A 20,686-nucleotide genomic window follows, 5' to 3' on the forward strand; every position below is an offset into this window, starting at 1 on the left:
CCACCTGTCAATGAGGCAACCTGAGCGTAGAAAATTTCGAATCATTACATAATCCCCAGGTTCAATGTCATGACAATTACTGTTTGGTAGGTCAGGAATCACCAGCTTTAGATTTCTGTTTTGATTCCTCAGCTGCTGGCTCATCTTAACCAAATATTTTACAGTCACTTCGTTATTGCATTTCAAATCATCCTGGGGGTCAATCATTACATGGGGTTGTCGACCAAAAAGAATCTCAAAGGGTGATAGGTTAAGGGGGGACCTGGGAGTGGTTCTGATGCTGTACAATACAAGTGGCAAAGCTTCTGGCCACAACAATCCAGTTTCAGCCATCACTTTGCTCAGCTTGTTCTTAATAGTGCTGTTTACTCTCTCCACCTTCGCACTCGCCTGTGGGCGGTACGGAGTATGCAGCTTGCTATTAATTCCCATCAGTTTGCACATAACCTGAAAGACTTCACCTGTAAAATGGGTACCCCTATCGCTTTCAATTATTCTAGGGATACCATATCTGCACACAAATTCCTGCACAATTTTCTTTGCAGTGAACGTAGCAGTATTTGTGGCAGCAGGGAACGCTTCTACCCAATTTGAAAACACATCAATACAGACTAACACATATTTTAAATTTCTGCAGGGTGGTAACTGTATGAAATCAATCTGTATTACCTGGAAAGGGCCGTCTGTCGGCGGGATATGGGATGTTGGTATTGACTTTCCAATATACATCCTCAAGCAGATAAGACATGTCATTGCTCTCTTACCCGCATGAGAAGAGAATCCTGGCGCACACCAGTAGGCTCTCACCAGCTTACACATACCCTCTTTACCCAGATAAGTCAGACCGTGTGCCGCTTCAGCTAAGCTTGGAAGATATGCTTTGGGGGCTACTGGCTTACCCTGTCCATCTGTCCAGAGTCCTGAGGACTCTTGGCCATACCCCTTTGACCTCCAGACTGCCTTTTCCTGTGGAGAACACAAATTTTGCATTTCACTTAATTTTTGTGTGTTGACGGTGTTGAATATCATCAGTGATGTGATATCTGTTTGTATGGGGGTGCTGGCTGCTGAATTAGCAGCTTCGTCTGCCCGGCTGTTACCAAGTGACACTGGGTCTTGACTGTAAGTGTGGGCTTTGCACTTGATAACAGCCACTCTGTCTGGTTCTTGTATCGCTGTTAGAAGCCTTTTTATGTGGGATGCATGCGCTACAGGTGTGCCAGCTGCCGTCATGAAATTTCTGAGGCACCATAGGGCCCCCGAAATCATGCACTACTCCAAAGGCATACCTAGAATCTGTATATATATTGGCTGACTTACCCTTGGCCAATTCACACGCTCTAGTTAGGGCGACCAGCTCAGCAACTTGTGCTGAGTGCGGTGGGCCCAGGGGCTCAGCTTCTATGATACCTCTGTCATCTACGACTGCGTATCCAGTACACAAGTCTCCCGAGTCCGTCTGTCTGTGGCAACTACCGTCAGTGTAAAAAGTAAAATCTACGCCTTCCAGTGGGTTGTCACTAATGTCGGGTCTTGCAGTGAAAGTTTGGTTCAGATATTCCATACAATCATGTGTGTCAGTGTCTGTACTAAATCCTCCTTCACTATCATTCTCATCCTCCACCCTTTGTGCCTGTCCAGGCACACCTGGCAAATAAGTTGCAGGATTTAGTGCGCTGCATCTCTTTATGGTGATGTTTACAGGGCCATTAGTGCTAATTCCCACCTTGTAAACCGTGCAGATGAGACATGTCTGGTTTGGGCAGAGTTCAGTAAGGCTGATACTGCATGAGGTGTATGGATGATCAGGTTGTGTCCTAACACTACGTCTTCGCTTTTACTCACTAGCAAAGCTATCGCTGCAACACTTCTCAAGCATGTGGGGAGAGACCGCGCTACGGTGTCCAACTGTACACTGTAGTAAGCTACCGGCCTGCTGGCATCACCATGTCTCTGGGTTAGGACACCTGCCGCGCACCCAGCACTTTCCGTACCGTACAATTCAAAGGGTTTCCCATAATCTGGCATGCCTAATGCAGGTGCCTGTGATAGGCACTGTTTAAGTCTCTCAAATGCCAGTTTGGACTCATCTGTGTGAGAGATCCGATCTGGTTTGTTCGAGGAGACCATTTCCTGCAAAGGTAAAGCCAGTATGGAGAACCCTGGGATCCAGTTTCGGCAGTACCCACACATTCCAAGGAAAGTGCGGATCTGTTGCTGGGTTTGTGGCAGAGTCATGTCGCAAATCGCCTGTATTCTGTCACTGGCCTAGACTGAGGGTGTTGTGAACTCGGGGATTCTTCCGATGGTTGGGAAGAGGAACCACAACTGAGCCGGAAAAGGGGTGGCCTAATATAGGATTTCCTCATACAGGACGCTGACAGTGGAGTTTGATGAAATATTGAAGAACTTTATTGCAGGGGAAAAAACAACTTAAAGTTTTATGTCAAAGAGGAATTAATGAGGGAATGTCCAGACCCACTGAAGGGTTTTGTGAGCAATATTAGAGATACTGATAACTGAAGAAACTGTGGGTGATGTTTAAAAGTCACTGATAACTTGGGGAACTTGTAAACGATGATTACAGGCACAGATGGATAAAGAACTTGTGAGCGGAGGTTAAGACACTGGTAAATTGAAGAACTTAAGTGCAGAGGTTTGGGACGCTGATGATTTGAAGAACTTAAGTGCAGTGGTTTAAGACGCTGTTGATTTGTAGGACTTGTGAACGGTGACTGAGACGCTGATGATGTGAAGAACTGAAGTGCAGGGGTTTTAGACGCTGTTGATTTGTAGAACTTGTGAACGATGACTGAGACGCTGATGATGTGAAGAACTGAAGTGCAGGGATTTAAGACGCTGGTGATTCGTAGAACTTGAGAACGGTGATTTAGGCCCGCAGCCCACGCTGATTCCTAGGAGCACTGGTGACTGGACCGCAGAGAGATATACCGGCCGCTGAATACACTGGGACCGGTGCAGCGAACTGGCACCTGGAAATGCCGGAGACACTGGAGTACAACTGCAGAGATCTTTGCCGGGAACAAGAGCGCTGGCATCCACGTCAGGGAAAGACGATACTCAGGCGCTGAGGCTCTGTCCGGCGTCTGACTTTAAATTCCCCGCCACCGCTGGATTGGCGGAGCAGTCTGATGACGTCACCTGCCCCCCCGTCCACGTGATGCCGGGTGTCATGGCGGCGCCCATGCCCCGGAGACCCGCTGGGAGCCGCGCCAGCCAGATGCAGAAGCCCGTGGCCCACCGAATGCAGAAGCCGCAACACCGACCAGCAGACACGCAGGGGTAAGCGCGGCGAACGCCGCCTCTGGCGTGTGACAGTACCCCCTCCTCCAGGAGTGGCCCCTGGACACTTTCCAGGTTTTGTTGGGTGTCTGGAATGGCACATCTGCACCAGTCGGGGAGCCGTAACCTCAGTAGCTTTGACCCAGCTCCTTTCCTCGGGGCCAAAACCTTTCCATTCCACCAAATACTGTAGATTCTTGTGAAGATAGCGAGAATCAAGAATAGCTTTGATCTCAAAGTCCGTACCCTCTTCAGCCTCTGCAGAGGTTGGCCTTGGGGACTTGGAATGAAACCGGTTCAAAACAAGAGGGCGAAGAAGAGAGACATGGAAGGAATTTGGTATCCGGAGATGGGAAGGCAATCCCAATTTGCAGACAACCGGATTCAAGACTTGTAACACAGGATAAGGACCAATGAACCTTGGAGCGAACTTCATAGTGGGCACCTTTAAACTGAGATTGCGGGTAGAGAGCCATACCCTGTCACCAACCTTGTATTGAGGAGCTGCCCGTCGCTTCCTATCCGCGAAGAACTTATAGCGGCTAGAAACTCTCTTGAGGTTGGCATGAACTCGACTCCAGATTTGACTGAAATGCCGGAGAGTAGAGGCTGCAGCAGGAACTTCTTCTGGAGGACAAATGGGTAATTCTGGAACTTGGGGATGAAATCCATAATTAATGAAAAATGGAGACTCACCAGTCGAGGAGTGATATAGATGATTATGGGCGAACTCGGCCCAAGGCAACAACTCCACCTAATTATCTTGTGAGGGGGAGAGGTAAACACGGAGAAAAGTCTCTAAATCTTGATTGACGCGTTCAGTTTGCCCATTGGTCTGTGGATGGTAAGCGGATGAAAACTTGAGTTTTATTTGTAGGGCCGTGCAGAGGGCTCTCCAGAATCTTGCCGTAAACTGTACCCCTCGATCAGAGACTATTTCCAGAGGTAACCCGTGCAGGCGGAAGTGTTCCCGAATGAATAACAAAGCCAACTTAGAAGCTGATGGTAACCCGGTCAACGGAACAAAATGTGCCATCTTAGAGAATCGGTCGATAATCACCCAGACGGTGTTATGACCCTTAGAGAGAGGCAGTTCAGTAACAAAGTCCATAGAGATATGAGTCCAAGGCCTCTTAGGAATGGACAATGGGTGCAACAACCCCGCAGGAGGCAGACGAAGAATTTTGTGCTGAGCACATTGAGGACACGAGTTGACATACTCTTGATTGTCCTTCTTCATAGTGTCCCACCAGTAAGATCTTTGTAGAAATTCCCACATCTTCTGAACTCCAGGATGGCCAGAAAACTTGGAAATGTGAGCCCACTGCAACAATCTTGGTCAAAATTTAGCTGGCACAGACATTCTTCCAGGAGGAGGACCCAACGCGGTGGGAGCCGCAGAAATAGAAACTGGACTGAGGATCAACGCCTTTTCAACGGAATTCTCCTCATCCGAAGCCATTAAAGAACGGGATAGGGCATCCGCCTTAGTGTTAAGAGTTCCAGCCCGGTACTTAATGACAAACGAAAATCGGGCAAAGAAGAGCGCCCATCTTGCTTGACGGGGATTCAAGCACTGGGCCGTCTTGAGATACAGCAAATTCTTGTGATCCGTGAAAATCGCAATTAGGTGTTTAGCACCTTCCAAAAGATATCTCCATTCTTCCAAGGCAGATTTTATTGCCAACAGCTCTTTGTCTCCAATGGTGTAATTTAGTTCAGCAGGGGAGAACTTGCGAGAATGGAAACCACATGGATGTAACTTCCCATCTGGAGCGTACTGCGAAAGTACGGCACCAATGCCTACCGTAGAAGCATCAACCTCCAGAAAGAATGGTTTTAGAAAGTCTGGTTGCTGAAGTACCGGAGCGGTCATAAAGGCTGCCTTCAACTGAGCGAACGCTGCTACAGCTTCAGAGGACCAATGGCTTGGGTCAGCCCCCTTCTTGGTTAGGGCAGTAATAGGCGCCACAATAGTAGAGAAACCCCTTATGAATTTCCGGTAGTAATTTGCGAACCCTAGAAATCGTTGCACTGCTTTCAAGGAAAGAGGCTGAGTCCAGTCCCGAATAGCAGAAAGTTTCTCCGGATCCATACGCAACTCCGTGCCTGAAATAATGTAACCCAGAAATGGAATAGAGGGGACCTCAAAGGTGCACTTGGAAATCTTGCCGTAAAGATGGTTCTCTCGCAACCGAAGGAGTACCTCCTTAACTTGTATTCTGTGCTCAGTGAGATTCTTCGAAAATATCAGGATGTCATCCAAATATACCACTACATTTAGGTATAACATGTCCCGAAAGACTTCATTAATGAATCCCTGGAAGACAGCAGGGGCGTTGCTGAGGCCAAACAGCATTACCAGGTACTCATAATGCCCGTCCCTAGTATTGAAGGCCGTCTTCCATTCGTCCCCTTGTCGGATACGTATCAAGTTATAAGCTCCCCTTAAATCGAGCTTAGTGAAGACTCGAGTTCCCGCGAACTCTATCAAAAAGCTCCGTGATGAGCGGCAGAGGATACTTATTCTTAATGGTGACTTCATTTAGACCACGATAGTCGATACATGGCCTCAGGCCTCCGTCTTTTTTCTTCACAAAGAAGAAGCCTGCTCCCGCTGGGGAAGTAGAGGGGCGGATGAATCCCTTCTGCAGATTAGACTTGATATATTCTGACATGGCTTGATTCTCAGGTACTGACAAAGGATAGGTACGACCTCGAGGTGGCATTTTCCCCGGAATGAGCTCAATAGGACAGTCTCAGGGTCTATGCGGTGGTAACTTATCGGCCGCCTGTTCCGAGAACACATCTGTAAACTCCCGATAAGCCTCTGGAATAAGCTCTACGTCCGACTTGGACGATACACGAAGCGGGTAGACAGGAATAAGACAATTCGAGTGACAGAATGGACTCCAAGAAATTATCTGTGTCGACCTCCAGTCGACGTGAGGGTTGTGAAGCTTGAGCCAGGGAAGACCAAGGATGAGATCGTGAGGCATCTCCTGAATCACAAGGAACTCCAGATGTTCTTGGTGCAAAGCTCCCACTTGCAGCTTGATTGGCATAGTACGACTTGTAATCAGAGCATTAAGAATTTGGGTACCATTAATAGCAGTTATCGTAATAGGTCGTTCGACCGACTGTAACTTCAAACCCAGATCCTGGGCGCAGGAAAGGGAAATAAAATTCCCCGCAGCTCCTGAGTCCAACAGTGCCTTAACGGTTTTGACTTCAGACTCAGAAAACAGAGATACAGAGAGTAGATGGTCCACTGCCGGAGAAGATTGAGAAACAACCCCTAGCTTGACTTCTCCACAACAAGCTAGGACTGCCCGTTTCCCGGGCGAGACTTGCAAGACTTGAGGAAATAATCCGCGGCTCCACAGTAGAGGCAAAGTCTACCCTCACGACGACGCTGACGCTCTTCTGGGGACAGCCGAGACCGATTAATCTGCATGGGTTCGTCTGGACTTGAAGTAACTGTTTGCTTAGAAGGAAGAGATCGGAGTCTCAACCGGTCTGACCGACTACGTTCACCACCTCGTTCCTGCATGCGAAGATCCACCTTTACACAGAGTGAGATCAACTGTTCCAAGGAATCTGGCAGATCTCTAGTAATCAATTCGTCTTTTAAACGATCCGAGAGCCCGTTCCAAAAAGCAGCCCGAAGGGCATCATTATTCCAGCTCAGTTCAGAAGCTATAGTTTGAAAGTGTCGAACTCGGAGCAAGTCAGCTGAGGCGGCAGTCGTCCTGCCGGGCTCATCAAAGATCCTTCGGAATGACGCAATGAAGTTGGTATAACTAGAAACTAATGGATCTGATCGCTCCCACAACGGTGACACCCACTCCAACGCTGAATCCTCAAGCAAAGAGATAACGTATGCCACTTTAGACCGATCAGTAGGGAAGTTATGTGAGAGGAGTTCGAAATGTACCTCACACTGATTGAGGAATCCACGGCAATTTTTCGGATTCCCGTTATAACGAGGAGGAGTGGGAAGCTGAAGGCATGACCTGGTTCCAGACAAGGAGGGAACATTGCCAGAGACAACCACTGGAGCGGATACTGGAACTGGAGCTGGAACCACTGAAGCCAGCGAAGTCTGGATTTGATCCAGCCGGCCAAATAATTCCTGGAGATAATGCATCACCTGATTCTGTGCTGCTTCCAGACTCTGTACTCGGGAAACCAGGTCCTGCATGGTGCTTGCCTCTGGGTTCCGATTCCCCGGGTCCATGTGGCCTGAGTATACTGTCACTGGCCTAGACTGAGGGTGTTGTGAACTCGGGGATTCTTCCGATGGTTGGGAAGAGGAACCACAACTGAGCCGGAAAAGGGGTGGCCTAATATAGGATTTCCTCATACAGGACGCTGACAGTGGAGTTTGATGAAATATTGAAGAACTTTATTGCAGGGGAAAAAACAACTTAAAGTTATATGTCAAAGAGGAATTAATGAGGGAATGTACAGACCCACTGAAGGGTTATGTGAGCAATATTAGAGATACTGATAACTGAAGAAACTGTGGGTGATGTTTAAAAGTCACTGATAACTTGGGGAACTTGTAAACGATGATTAAAGGCACAGATGGATAAAGAACTTGTGAGCGGAGGTGAAGACACTGGTAAATTGAAGAACTTAAGTGCAGAGGTTTGGGACGCTGATGATTTGAAGAACTTAAGTGCAGTGGTTTAAGACGCTGTTGATTTGTAGGACTTGTGAACGGTGACTGAGACGCTGATGATGTGAAGGACTGAAGTGCAGGGGTTAAAGACGCTGTTGATTTGTAGAACTTGTAAATGGTGACTGAGACGCTGATGATGTGAAGAACTGAAGTGCAGGGGTTAAAGACGCTGTTGATTTGTAGAACTTGTGAACGGTGACTGAGACGCTGATGATGTGAGAACTGAAGTGCAGGGGTTTGAGACGCTGTTGATTTGTAGAACTTGTGAACGGTGACTGAGACGCTGATGACGTGAAGAACTGAAGTGCAGGGGTTTTAGACGCTGTTGATTTGTAGAACTTGTGAACGGTGACTGAGACGCTGATGATGTGAAGAACTGAAGTGCAGGGGTTTAAGACGCTGGTGATTCGTAGAACTTGAGAACGGTGATTTAGGCCCGCAGCCCACGCTGATTCCTAGGAGCACTGGTGACTGGACCGCAGAGAGATATACCGGCCGCTGAATACACTGGGACCGGTGCAGCGAACTGGCACCTGGAAATGCCGGAGACACTGGAGTACAACTGCAGAGATCTTTGCCGGGAACAAGAGCGCTGGCATCCACGTCAGGGAAAGACGATACTCAGGCGCTGAGGCTCTGTCCGGCGTCTGACTTTGAATTCCCCGCCACCGCTGGATTGGCGGAGCAGTCTGATGACGTCACCTGCCCCCCCGTCCACGTGATGCCGGGTGTCATGGCGGCGCCCATGCCCCGGAGAACCGCCGGGAGCCGCGCCAGCCAGACGCCGGAGCCCGTGGCCCACCGAAGGCAGAGGCCGCAACACCGACCAGCAGACATGCGGGGGTAAGCGCGGCGAACGCCGCCTCTGGCGTGTGACATATTCTATCAGCGGTAAGGTGTCTAAGTCCTTGTGTCAAGCAATGTCCCAAATATTTTACCTTGGTCTGGCACAACTGCAACTTGTCCTTTGAAACCTTGTGTCCCGTATTAGAAAGGTGAAACAGAAGCTGTTTCGTGTCTTTCAAGGACGATTCGAGTGAATCAGAACACAGCAGTTTGTCATCTACATACTGTATTAATACTGACCCGCTCTCAGGTTGAAAGGATTGTAAACAGTCATGCAAAGCCTGGGAGAAAATACTTGGGCTGTCAATGAAACCTTGGGGTAGGCGAGTCCATGTGTACTGTACTCCCCTGTATGTGAATGCAAACAAGTATTGGCTGTCAGGGTGCAGAGGGACCGAAAAGAAAGCAGAACAGAGGTCAATTACAGTGAAAAATTTTGCAGTAGGGGGAATTTGCATGAGAATGACAGCTGGATTTGGCACTATGGGGAATTGGCTCTCAACTATCTTGTTTATCCCCCTTAGATCCTGCACTAGCCTGTAACCCCTCCCCCCACTCTTTTTCACAGGGAAGATAGGACTGTTGGCAGTGCTGGACGTCCTAACTAAGATGCCCTGTTGTAGCAAGCGCTCTATGACTGGGTACACTCCTAATTCCACCTCTGGCTTCAGAGGAGACTGTGGGATTTTTGGAGCTATCCTACCATCTTTTACTTGCACTACTACAGGAGCTACATTTGCCATCAATCCAGTGTCTTGTCCATCTTTGGTCCAGAGGGATTCCGGTATCTGGGAGATCATTTCCTTTACCTTGGATGGACACCTGTCTCTAACAGCAGAGTGTGACATTAACCTTTGTGGGGTGTCTAACATATCCTGCACTTCCTGAACGTGATTCTCGGGTATATCCAAGAAGACACCCTCAGGAGTACAATATATGACACACCTCATTTTACACAGTAAATCTCTCCCAAGTAGATTAGTCGGAGCCGATGCAGCTAGCAAAAAGGAATGCTTGGTCTGCAAAGGCCCTATCGTAATCTCCGCTGGTCTACTTAACGGGTAGTGTTGCACTATTCCCGTTACTCCCATTGCTAAGATTGTTTTACCTGTGGTTTTCATACCTACCGTTGAATTTAACACTGACCTGGCCGCCCCTGTATCAACAAGAAAAGGTAGTGATCTACCAGCTACATCAACTGTGACCTCAGGTTCACTACCTAGGCTAGCAATCAACTTCACCGGCTGCAGACTACAGGTGTGGCCTAACCCCTATTGTATATTGTGACCCTCCCGCAGCGCGCTGGCAGCTACAATATGTGAGGGGGGTAGCTGAGAATTTTCAGAGGTCTGCCAGTCCCTCCTAGGTGGGTACCTCCTTGTTTCCCCTGCATGCGGCTCATAACTCCTCCTATGCGATCCCTGGTCCCAATTACGTGTATCATAATGTGGTTCATATCCTGGTCTAGGGGGTCGATATACCTTATGTGTGTCCTTATACCTACAATTCCGTGCAAAATGTCCTTCCTTCTGGCAGTTATAACATACTACTACATGCGACTTACCATCAGGGGTCTAGGGTTTTGGCTGATGTGGCTTCGTTGTAAGGGCTTTTATACTTACTGTCATCAGCTTATCCCCCTGTGACTCCCTGTGCTTAATGATGTTCCGATCGTGCTCGATAGCGGACTCTCTTAATGCAGCCACCGAAATACCTCTCCAGTTAGGTAGAGAGGTTTGTACCCTGGTTCTCAGTGTGTCTTTTAACCCGTCCATTAATACTGACACAGCTACCTCCCTGTGATGTACATTTTCCTTAATGTCCTCGACCCCAGTGTATCTAGCCATTTCCTGCAGTGCTCGATGGAAATATTCAGATGCCGTTTCACCTTCTTTTTTTCTTATGGAAAAGATTTTATTCCATTTGACAACAGTAGGGAAATATACTCCTAATTGCAGATTGATCTGTCGTACATTCTCCTGAGTGTACTCATCAGTGAGAGGTACTTCTGCGTCTAATTTACAATCAGTAATGAATTTCACGGGGTCAATATTGGAGGGTAAACATGCCCGTAGCACTGTTCGCCAATCTTTGTTTGTGGGTTCGGTGGCGTTACCTAATTCTTTAATAAACCTCTGACATGCGGCTAGATCCTTTCTGGGATCGGGAAATTCAGACATAATTGTCCTCAATTCTGTCCGGGACCAAGGACAATGCATAGCAATGTTCCTGATGGGAGTGACTCCCTGAGCGTTAGTCCTCCCATTGGGGACTGCGATCACCCTGACAGGATTTAGTTCAATTACATCATTCTGAGTTGCTTTTACAATGTGAGGTGTAATTGTCTCTGCATAATGTACGGTACCGTACTTACCTGTGGACACGACCTCACCTACTCCTCCGCTAGGGGCCTTTACTACTCTTATTGGTTGGGCCGTGCCCACCTGGGTGTCTTGTATGGTGGCTGCTAGAGAGAGTGCCGATATCGTGCTGGGCTCAACTTCTTGCTCGCAGTCCTGAGGGAAGTTTAAAATGGGATACAACTTGCACGGGTTAGCATTAGTACATTTATCAACTTTACTCTTATCATATATCAGTATGCCATTGTCTGTAGCCACTTTCTCCCCTGTAATATACGGTGGTGGTGGTGCGGTTGCCATCAGTTTCCTGCTAGGTTTGGAACCGGCTGTGTGAGCTAGTTCCCTCTGCATATCGCCCTCTTGCTGCCATAAATTTAAACAGTTTGTGTGTCTGACCCTTTGTTTTCGGGATTTTATCAGACATATCCTAATCCTTAAATTCTGCAACACCTCTGGTTCAAAACTGCCTACCTTAGGGAATGGTTCCCTATCTTCCGCAGTCATACGTTCCCATTCATTGCATAAAACATCTGTGTGTGATCCATACATCTCACACATTATGTACCTCGCTGACCCCCTGGGCCGCGGAATATCAACCTGAACCCTGGTTGAACGTCCCTTACTTGAGCAACTGGCCCCCATATTTTGCAGGTATTGCCTTCTCAGCTAATTCCCACAAAAAAACAAAATACTCAATATAAGGCAACGGTGAAAGTTCAACGAGTGCTCTCACCCACTCACACCCACGTTGGCCAATACCCCCAAACACTGTCGTCAGCGCCAGTACGTACCCAACCTAGGGCCCCTATGTAACCTCTATTCACTGGAAGTATATGGGAGTGACTTACCCTTTCCAGTAAATATTGGTTGTTGGAGATTTCCTGAGTGACCAGCGAAACTCCCTTAAAATAAATTTTTTTTTTACACAAATCACACTTGCGTATGCTATACCCAGCGCTAATGATCCCGCGATTTTACGCAAAGCTCGTAAAAAGGGTATCACCTTGCGCTAAGTATTGCACTCACGAACGCGCGGTCCAATCGCACAGCGTATAGGTAACTGTTACTTATCCGCCGTACGACCAATGGAATCGATTTTTCAGGCTGCAAAACCTCAGCCGGAGCGTATCAAAACGGGCCTATATGGGTTCTTCGCTAACCCCCTGGGTTGCGGTACCTAAACAAAAACCTCGCTGACCTTTGGTCTGCGGTACTCTCAACCTTCGCTGACCTTTTGGTCTGCGGTATCTGCTACCTTGCTCCTTTGTACTTTAATCTATGTTAACGTGAGCAAGCCACTCTCACGCCACCAAGTCTCCACTCACCTGGTGTGGTCTCCTACGGGATCCCGAATTCCCTGGGTCCATAAAACCTTTATTGTTTGCACACTCACGCTCGTTCACTCAAATATACTTTGGTTTTTCTGTACAGAAAATTAACTTTCATTCAGATAAACAGCCTTAGTACCAGATGTAATACAGTAAAAAAGGTTTTATTTAAACTAAATCTTGGACACTGAGCAATTTGTGCTATTATCGCGTGGCTACCGTTTTGCGCCTAAACTAAACACTGCTATTGTGTAATTTGGACTTAGCGGCCGTACCCTTACGCACGTTGCGTAAACACGCGACCGTGCGTATGTCTTTACGTTGCGTACGCAGTCCCGTACTTTGCCTGAGACACGTGTACAAAGACCGTACGTCCGCAGTAGTACAAATACCACACTTCTATAAATGTAAGAGATATTACCTATAATCGTTTACTTAACACAACACAGTATCTTTCTGTATAAACCTGTTTAACTAGGTCAGACTGTATTTGTGTTTTACATTTCACTTCCTTAATATCTAGTCTATGTTTTAACTAAATAGCAACAAATTTCTCAGCACAGGTCAAAATGAATCTAATAATCACTACTTATGGCAACAATGCGAGCAGATATGCAAAGTACAAAATACAGGTGTATGCGTGTGTTGTGTGCGCATTTGGCGCCAAACAGAGACGCTTATCTTATCAGCAATTTGAGATAGGGTTTACCAGTGTATCCACCAACCAGGAGAAGGCTTACGTGGATACCTGTCCGCCCTTTGCTGATAGATAAAGTCTGCTGTAATCTGCTAGGCTGTGGGTATGAGGAAAAACCGGACGATGCCCCCAATTGATAATGTCGATATTATCTTACACCATAAAGCTATACCTTTAAACACACTCTTACCATGGAGCCGCTACGGCCGCTATACTTAATACACACACTACGCACTTCGTACGCTATTTGCATACAGAGTCCCGTACCATGTACGTACTTAGCGTGCACACGCCGCGCTGGGTGTACAGAGTACGCACAGCGCGCGCACCCTCTTGATAAACTTTAAACATTATTCGAAATGCAATGCAATGTTATTCTTACACTCTAAACCATGTGCCGCAAAGCACTGTAATGATGTTACACCTTAAACCTTATGCAGCGCTGACGGTACAAAGTACTTGCTGTGCGTACACACCTTATCAATACACTCTTAAACCTTATACAGTTAGATACACTTTAAACCCTAGCAGAGAAATGAGGACACAACACCGATTTGTAGTTAACCGCTGGGTTCTAAGGCCACAGTGGATTATTTGAAAGGGGATAACAGTACAAGTTATACACTACAAGGCTAACAAGATAAATCTACAACAGAATAATGGCTACAGTCAATGTACACACGTGAGAATGTTCGCTTGCGCAACCTGGACCAGTCCTCCGCTCATCAGGTAGATAGCGTTCAGAGTCTTCTGACCAGCCAGGCAGCAACAGGCTTTTTATACACTACTTCCATATACAATACAATGGTCACTGTAATCCCTTTGTCTATTGGACACAGAGATGCATCTTTACATTACAGGAGAGGTCATAGGTTGATTTGAAAAGGTGGGCAATGTCTTTCCCAACTGCTCTTGTGGGTGGTATCCTCTGGATTCCCGCCGCATACATAATATACAGTAAATACAGTTTATATCTATATTCTACTTCTGCACATAACTATACGCAGGAACATGCGATCTTTCTCTAACTAACACCGGAATGTTACCCTTAAAATACCCTACAGCTGGATACTAGACATCACCCTATAACCTTTGTCTGTCCCTTCCTATCATGCAAAGGTGAATCCCTTAGTCCTGGAACCATTTAAACTGTTGATACTTGCTGATGTGGTGCAAGGGAGCTATGTGTACAAAGTGCACTATTTGGGTTAAATATGTAATGTTCTGATAACCTTCTATGCGCTCACAAACTCCGCCGTAAATACCCATACCACGCGCAGGATCGCGGGAGCGATCATACGCAAATTGCGGATATGTGCACGCACGGCGGAACAAGTGCACGCGCAGCGGGCATGTGTGTGTGGTTAGTACATGATGTATGCATTACAATATTTTTCGACTTTGACATACCGTAGGTGAAAGTAAACTGCAGTGTTATATTATTATTTCTGACTCATACATGTATTGCGTGACACTGTAGGTGGAAGTGAACTGCAGTGTAATATATAGTCTGACTCATACAGCTGTAGGTGGTATATTTTTTAGTACAAATTGTGGTGTGTGCTGTACCCCATTTTGTTCATGTTTGTTGATAGCTATGGAGGAAAAACAATTCAAAGGAGAGCAGGAAACACATACAAGTACTGCAGATGCTGCCACCAGTCATGACGATACAAGTCCGTCAACATCATCTACTAAGGCCGATGTCCAAGGGCATAGAGGGCTTAAGTCAGGGTATGTAAAATCAAAGAAGCAATATAATTTTACAGTGGTAAAGAATAAAACATCAAAAGGAAAGTTAGCTGCAAAGAAACATAAAATTGGCAATATGCGATTCACCATACAAAGTGACATGGAAAGACTCAGCCTTGGCCTTTATTTATAAGTGGTGGTTCTGCAACTGTCAGGTGAGACATCTTATTCTGCCTCTCATGACAATACAAGAACATTTTACTCAGAGTCTAGAAGAGGTGTCAAAAAATGAAAACCAATAAGGCAGTAGAACAAACTGTGCATTCACAGCCATTACACATTCCTGAGTAACATTTACGGGTATCCACGTTAGCTATGTGTAAGACTGACATTTCTCACACTGCCCTCATAGAGAAGCCACTTTCACCTCCTTTGAACCATCTCTGCACCATCCGCACATGTGGGGAGCAGTACAAGTAAAGATGGTGATAAAGGCATAATAGAAATTGAGGATTCATGTGTGGAAGTGGAACAGGATGATGGGGATATGTGTATACTACTACTATCTGATACTAAGGATGCTGATGATGTTGTGTGGGTAAGTCAACCACCAGTGGCTGCAGTTCTTGTCTGTGATAAATAGAAAGCCATTGTGATGTCTGGGCATAAGACCAAAAAAGCAACCTCTTGGGTGTGGAATTATTTCTACCCAAATCCTGACAATGTTTGTGAAGGCATCTACTCCATTTGTGACGCCAACATTAGTAATGGTAGGCCATCTAGGCACCACCTTCATGTTATGTCATTTGCAGCGAGTTCATGAAATTTATTTTGCAAGATTATAATGTAATAAGCTGTTCTACCCGTTCTTCACACGGGAGTTTCTGATTTTCACGGTTGTAAATATAAATGAGTGTTAAAATGTGGTAAACCTATGGAGACATAAATTTGAGACGTCTTAATAAATGTAAATATAAATTTATTTATTATAAATGTAAATATAAATTTACATTTATAGTATTTGGCATTACCCGAGGAGCACCCGTAGCAGATACGGTAAAAAGTGATAGGAACATTTTGGTAGTTTATTAAATTCTACCCACTGGAGATGCAAGCCAAATTTTGATCCGATTGTCCATTTAGGCGTTATCGTACATGCAATGCAAGCCTCACATTGGTAATGATGTCATTATGCCAATCCCCTGTTTATCTCCTTAAGGGAGATTTATTAAAATTCTAATTACGTCTTTTTCCTATTTTCCACCTGACGAAAATCCATGTTAAATTTCAGCTTTATAACATATCGGGAAGTAAGAGAATTAGTGATGAGTCAGTGAGTGAGTGAGTGAGGGCCTTTGCATTTATATATATAGATTAACACCCTCATCATCAACCTCCTCAGAGGTGATTGGAGGTAGTCCTTCCAAAAAAAATTCTTGTGGGGCCTCAAACAAATCAATCATTTCAGACACAAAAAAGTCAGTCCCTGTCACTGAAGTGATTGGTTTGTTAAACTGTGCATGTCCATTTTAATATCCAACATAATGGTGGGTGGAATGGTCCTAGGACCATTCCATCTTGCATCACTTTTTATTTCTGCCACTGCTGACTAGAAATTGATGTAATTGAGGTTAATAATACTATAGTAACAAAAACAGGTCTACATTGACCTGTTTTTATGATTTTCTTAAAAAAAATAATAATACAGATTCAAAACCCACAAGGGCAGTTATTGCAAAACCAAATACAGATCCAAAACATGAAGGAGATACAGATCCATAAACCAAAACTCATTACAAAGGCTGGCGCACATATCTACTTTAAAGATATATTATCATCTCTTTAATACTGACACAGAAAATCTAGTCTCTATTGTAAAAAAAGTAATTTTTTACGCTACATAAAATATTTATTAGTGGAGTGTCTACTTACCAGGTGGTCTATTGATGGCAAGGTTGCGAAAATGACTTCCTTTGATTAGCTGTACAGAAAGCCTCCCTGTTGTAGCATTATACGACAGCCCCACCAGCAGCTCGGGCACCCCACCGTGTGACAGCGATTGCGAGGAGGAAGCACTGTCACTATGAGATATGGCAGAAATACTTAACTGGGAATCACCACTCTGAGAAAATAAGAACAGAGTATTTGTATTTCATTATTTAGTCTTACGAGTTTGTTTCTTCTTATAAATAAGCTATTCATGTAGTCTAAGGTTTAACAGGCAAGTGATAGTACATTAATGAAAATGAGCAAGGTTCTAGAGCAGTGGTGGCCAACGCGTGGCTCTTGAGCCACATGTGGCTCTTTCTTTATTCAAATGTGGCTCCCAACACTCAAAGTCACGTAACCACAAGAGATCTGTAAACCGCTGCACTCCAGCCAGACATGCAGCAGCACTACGTAGACTGAGAACTGAGGGAGCCAAACACACACTGGGGGAGCTGGCTGGAGTGACACAGGCGGGTGCTGGCTGGAGTGACACAGGCGGGTGCTGGTTGGAGTGACACAGAAAGGTGCTGGCTGGAGTGACACAGGCGGGTGCTGGCTGGAGTGACACAGGAGGGTGCTGGCTGGAGTGACACACTCGGGTGCTGGCTGGAGTGACACAGGCGGGTGCTGGCTGGAGTGACACAGGAGGGTGCTGGCTGGAGTGACACAGGCGAGTGCTGGCTGGAGTGACACAGGAGGGTGCTGGCTGGAGTGACACAGGCGGGTGCTGGCTGGAGTGACACAGGCTGGTGCTGGCTGGAGTGACACAGGCGGGTGCTGGCTGGAGGGACGCAAGCAGGTGCTGGCTGGAGTGACACAGGCGGGTACTGGCTGGAGTGACACAGGCTGGTGCTGGCTGGAGTGACACATGGGGGAACTGAAGTGTATTATGTGAATCTGGCTTTTCAATATATTTTATGCGGATCTGGCTTTTTCAATTATTTGATGTAGAAGTGGCTTTTTCATTGTATTTTATGTTGGATCTGGCTTTTTCAATGTGTTTTATACCAGGGGCGTGGCCTAGCAGGCACGAGGTCACACCCCATTTTTGCAAGTGCGCCTTCGGCTCCAAGTCGGCTCTTTGATGTACCTAACAAGATTTCTTGGCTCTTTGTCTCTGACTGGTTGGCCACCCCTGTTCTAGAGAAAACAAAATGAGTCAACTAAAAAATACCCCAAATTACTGAGAAAATACACTGTGGCATTTCTTGTCTCCATGACTCTCCAAGCCTAATTAACCTAATGCCTCTTTAGTTAAAGCAGCACATACCAAGAAAAAAAAGAACAAAAGATCTGCTATATTTAAATATAAAGTAAAATGAAAGTGTCCTGTTACTAATGAGCATATCAGATCACCATTACTCATCTCAGTCTGTACCCGTTTACTAGACATTAATGCTGAAATTGAAAAGTGCACTGATTGGCTGATTCGGATGCAATGCCGCTGGTGTGCGCATCTTTTGCCACAGTTGTGTCTGCAACTTTATCCTTATGCTAGTTATTGTCCCTTTCCATGGTGTACTTCCCTGGTGTCTGCATGTCACTTTATGCATACTGACAGTCAGGTCCATAATTATTGGGACATCGACACAATTCTCATATTTTGGGCTCCACATTGGATTTGAAATGTAACAAACCAGATGTGCTTTAACTGCATACTTTCTGCTTTAATTTGAGGGTATTTACATCCAAATCAGGTGAACGGTGTAGGAATTACAGCGGTTTCTATATGTGCCTCCCACTTTTTAAGGGACCAAAAGTAATGGGACAAACTAAACAATCCTAAATCAAACTTTCACTTTTTAATACTTTGTTGCAAATCCTTTGCAGTCAATTACAGCCTGAAGTCTGGAACGCATAGACATCACCAGACGCTGGGTTTCATCCCTGGTGAGGCTCTGCCAGGCCTCTACTGCAAATGTCTTCAGTTCCTGCTTGTTCTTGGGGCATCTTCCCTTCAGTTTTGTCTCCCAGGAAGAGGAAGCTCAGCTCCGCTACCGCCGCTGCTGGGTGAGTGCACTGCTGCCACCATTACATAGGTACCTGTGTGCATGTCTCTCCCCCATGTGCTCAGGTTAGGCTCCCGGTACTGGAGCTTAGCTGCTTCTGCTCATGTAAATTAAGTCACAGCATCTCTATCCCTCTCCCACCTTTCTCTCCCCCTCCCACCCCTCTCTCTCTCTCTGTACCTGCCACCTTTCATTCTCTCTCCCTCCCAACCCTATCTCTCTCCCCTCTCTCTTTCTCTCTCGTGACTCTACCTGCTGTAATGTGTAAAAGGAGGCTCTAACTGTCATAATATGTAAAAGTGGGCTCTGCCTGCCGTAATGTGTAAAAGGGGACTCAAGCTGCAATAATGTGTAAAAGGAGACTCTAGCTGACGTAATGTGTGATAGGGGCTCTACCTGAAGTAATTTGTAAAATGGAGCTCTACCTGGTTTAATGTGTGTAAGTGGCACTACTGTGCGGTGTAATTTGAATCATGGAGACTATTGTGCAGCTTAATATGAATTGGTAATATTTTGTGGCCCCGCCCCTTCTCCATGAAGCCATACCCCTATATTTTTGGCGCGCACTGGCCCTCTTATAAATATGGGGGGGCGATGCTGTTTCTTGCACAGAGCGCTAAAATGTCTAGTTACGGCACTGTAACCAATGTTAAATTATTATAAAAATGAATTATCAAATATCTATACAAAATAATGTTGTTAAAAAAGGATTTAATTATAAATAAAACGTATATAACAGATATAATCATCACCAAATATCTGACAGAGAGCTGCAAATCTTCAATAACTGTCTAAAGCCTTGTAAACGTTACTCATATACTTACACTTAAGTTACTCCTTGGCTCCAAAACCAATGTTCTTCTGATTTCTTCATCAGGTTTGATATTTCTTAAAGAAAACAATTTTTCACCCATCATCTTTTCACGTATCACCTTGCGCACAGCATACAGTCGGAACCGAAGGGCGTTGTTAGCAATTTCCTCAGGCTCAAGTTTGTTGAATGTAAAGGTCTCATTGAAGACAGGCTGGGCTCCTTTCTGCATAGCGGTCTTCCCTCTCTGCTTCTTGTTCGGCAATAAGACAACGTGGACTTGCCACGTGTTTACTCCACTGCGATCTTTATCTGGAATATCTTTGGCTTCCACAATTGTTATGGACAGCTTCTGACTTGAAGGTTTGTACTCGAACACAACATCCAGGTCACCACATTTGGAAATTGGCACATGGGCAGTGGGAGGCACAAGGTTGCTGTCCAGTTGTTCCTGGAGACATAGCAGAGGTAATTTGTAATTTAACAAATAATCCCATCAATTTCATCAATGTAATGCATCTTCTACTGAAAAGGACCAAATCCTGAAATGCACACGGCTAATGACATTTCTGGAACGCAGTGTCCATATGACTGATGAAAATGGTACAGTGCTTTACTGCAGCAAACACTAACGCATTGTCAAGCAATCTATGAAACGATTGCTTGACAATGCTGGAAATTCCGATCGGTGGCCATCAATGATCGTCGATCAGTCGGGAAATTGGGGAAGTTGACCAAAGTAAAAAATTTATGATTTGCCGATTCTGATAGATTCCACTCAGGATCGGGGAAACACAAATTTTAAACTTGTTTAATATTCCCAATTCTCTGACCCAGCCATCAGGGGATAGGGGCATTGTGAGGGCCTTTAGAATACCATGACAATATCTATAAAACCCTTATTTTGTTCCTCAATTACAATATACATACTAATTTGGCAGACCAATCTCTGTTCTAAACACAA

General features: G+C 45.6%; 1 protein-coding gene across 3 annotated transcripts in view; it reads right to left on the reverse strand.

The window, feature by feature from the left end:
* Positions 1-20,686, reverse strand: part of SYT16 (synaptotagmin 16) — a 399,083-nt gene that overhangs the window by 36,777 nt on the left and 341,620 nt on the right. For all 3 annotated transcript variants that reach the window (XM_063947698.1, XM_063947697.1, XM_063947696.1), the window contains 2 exons: positions 19,736-20,173; positions 16,846-17,035 (listed from right to left, as the gene is read on the reverse strand). In XM_063947698.1, the coding sequence (XP_063803768.1) occupies positions 16,846-17,035; positions 19,736-20,173 (628 nt within the window). The remainder of the gene's footprint in view (positions 1-16,845; positions 17,036-19,735; positions 20,174-20,686) is intronic.

The sequence above is a fragment of the Pseudophryne corroboree genome, chromosome 12 (assembly GCF_028390025.1).
Source record: "Pseudophryne corroboree isolate aPseCor3 chromosome 12, aPseCor3.hap2, whole genome shotgun sequence".
Lineage (NCBI taxonomy): Eukaryota > Metazoa > Chordata > Amphibia > Anura > Myobatrachidae > Pseudophryne > Pseudophryne corroboree.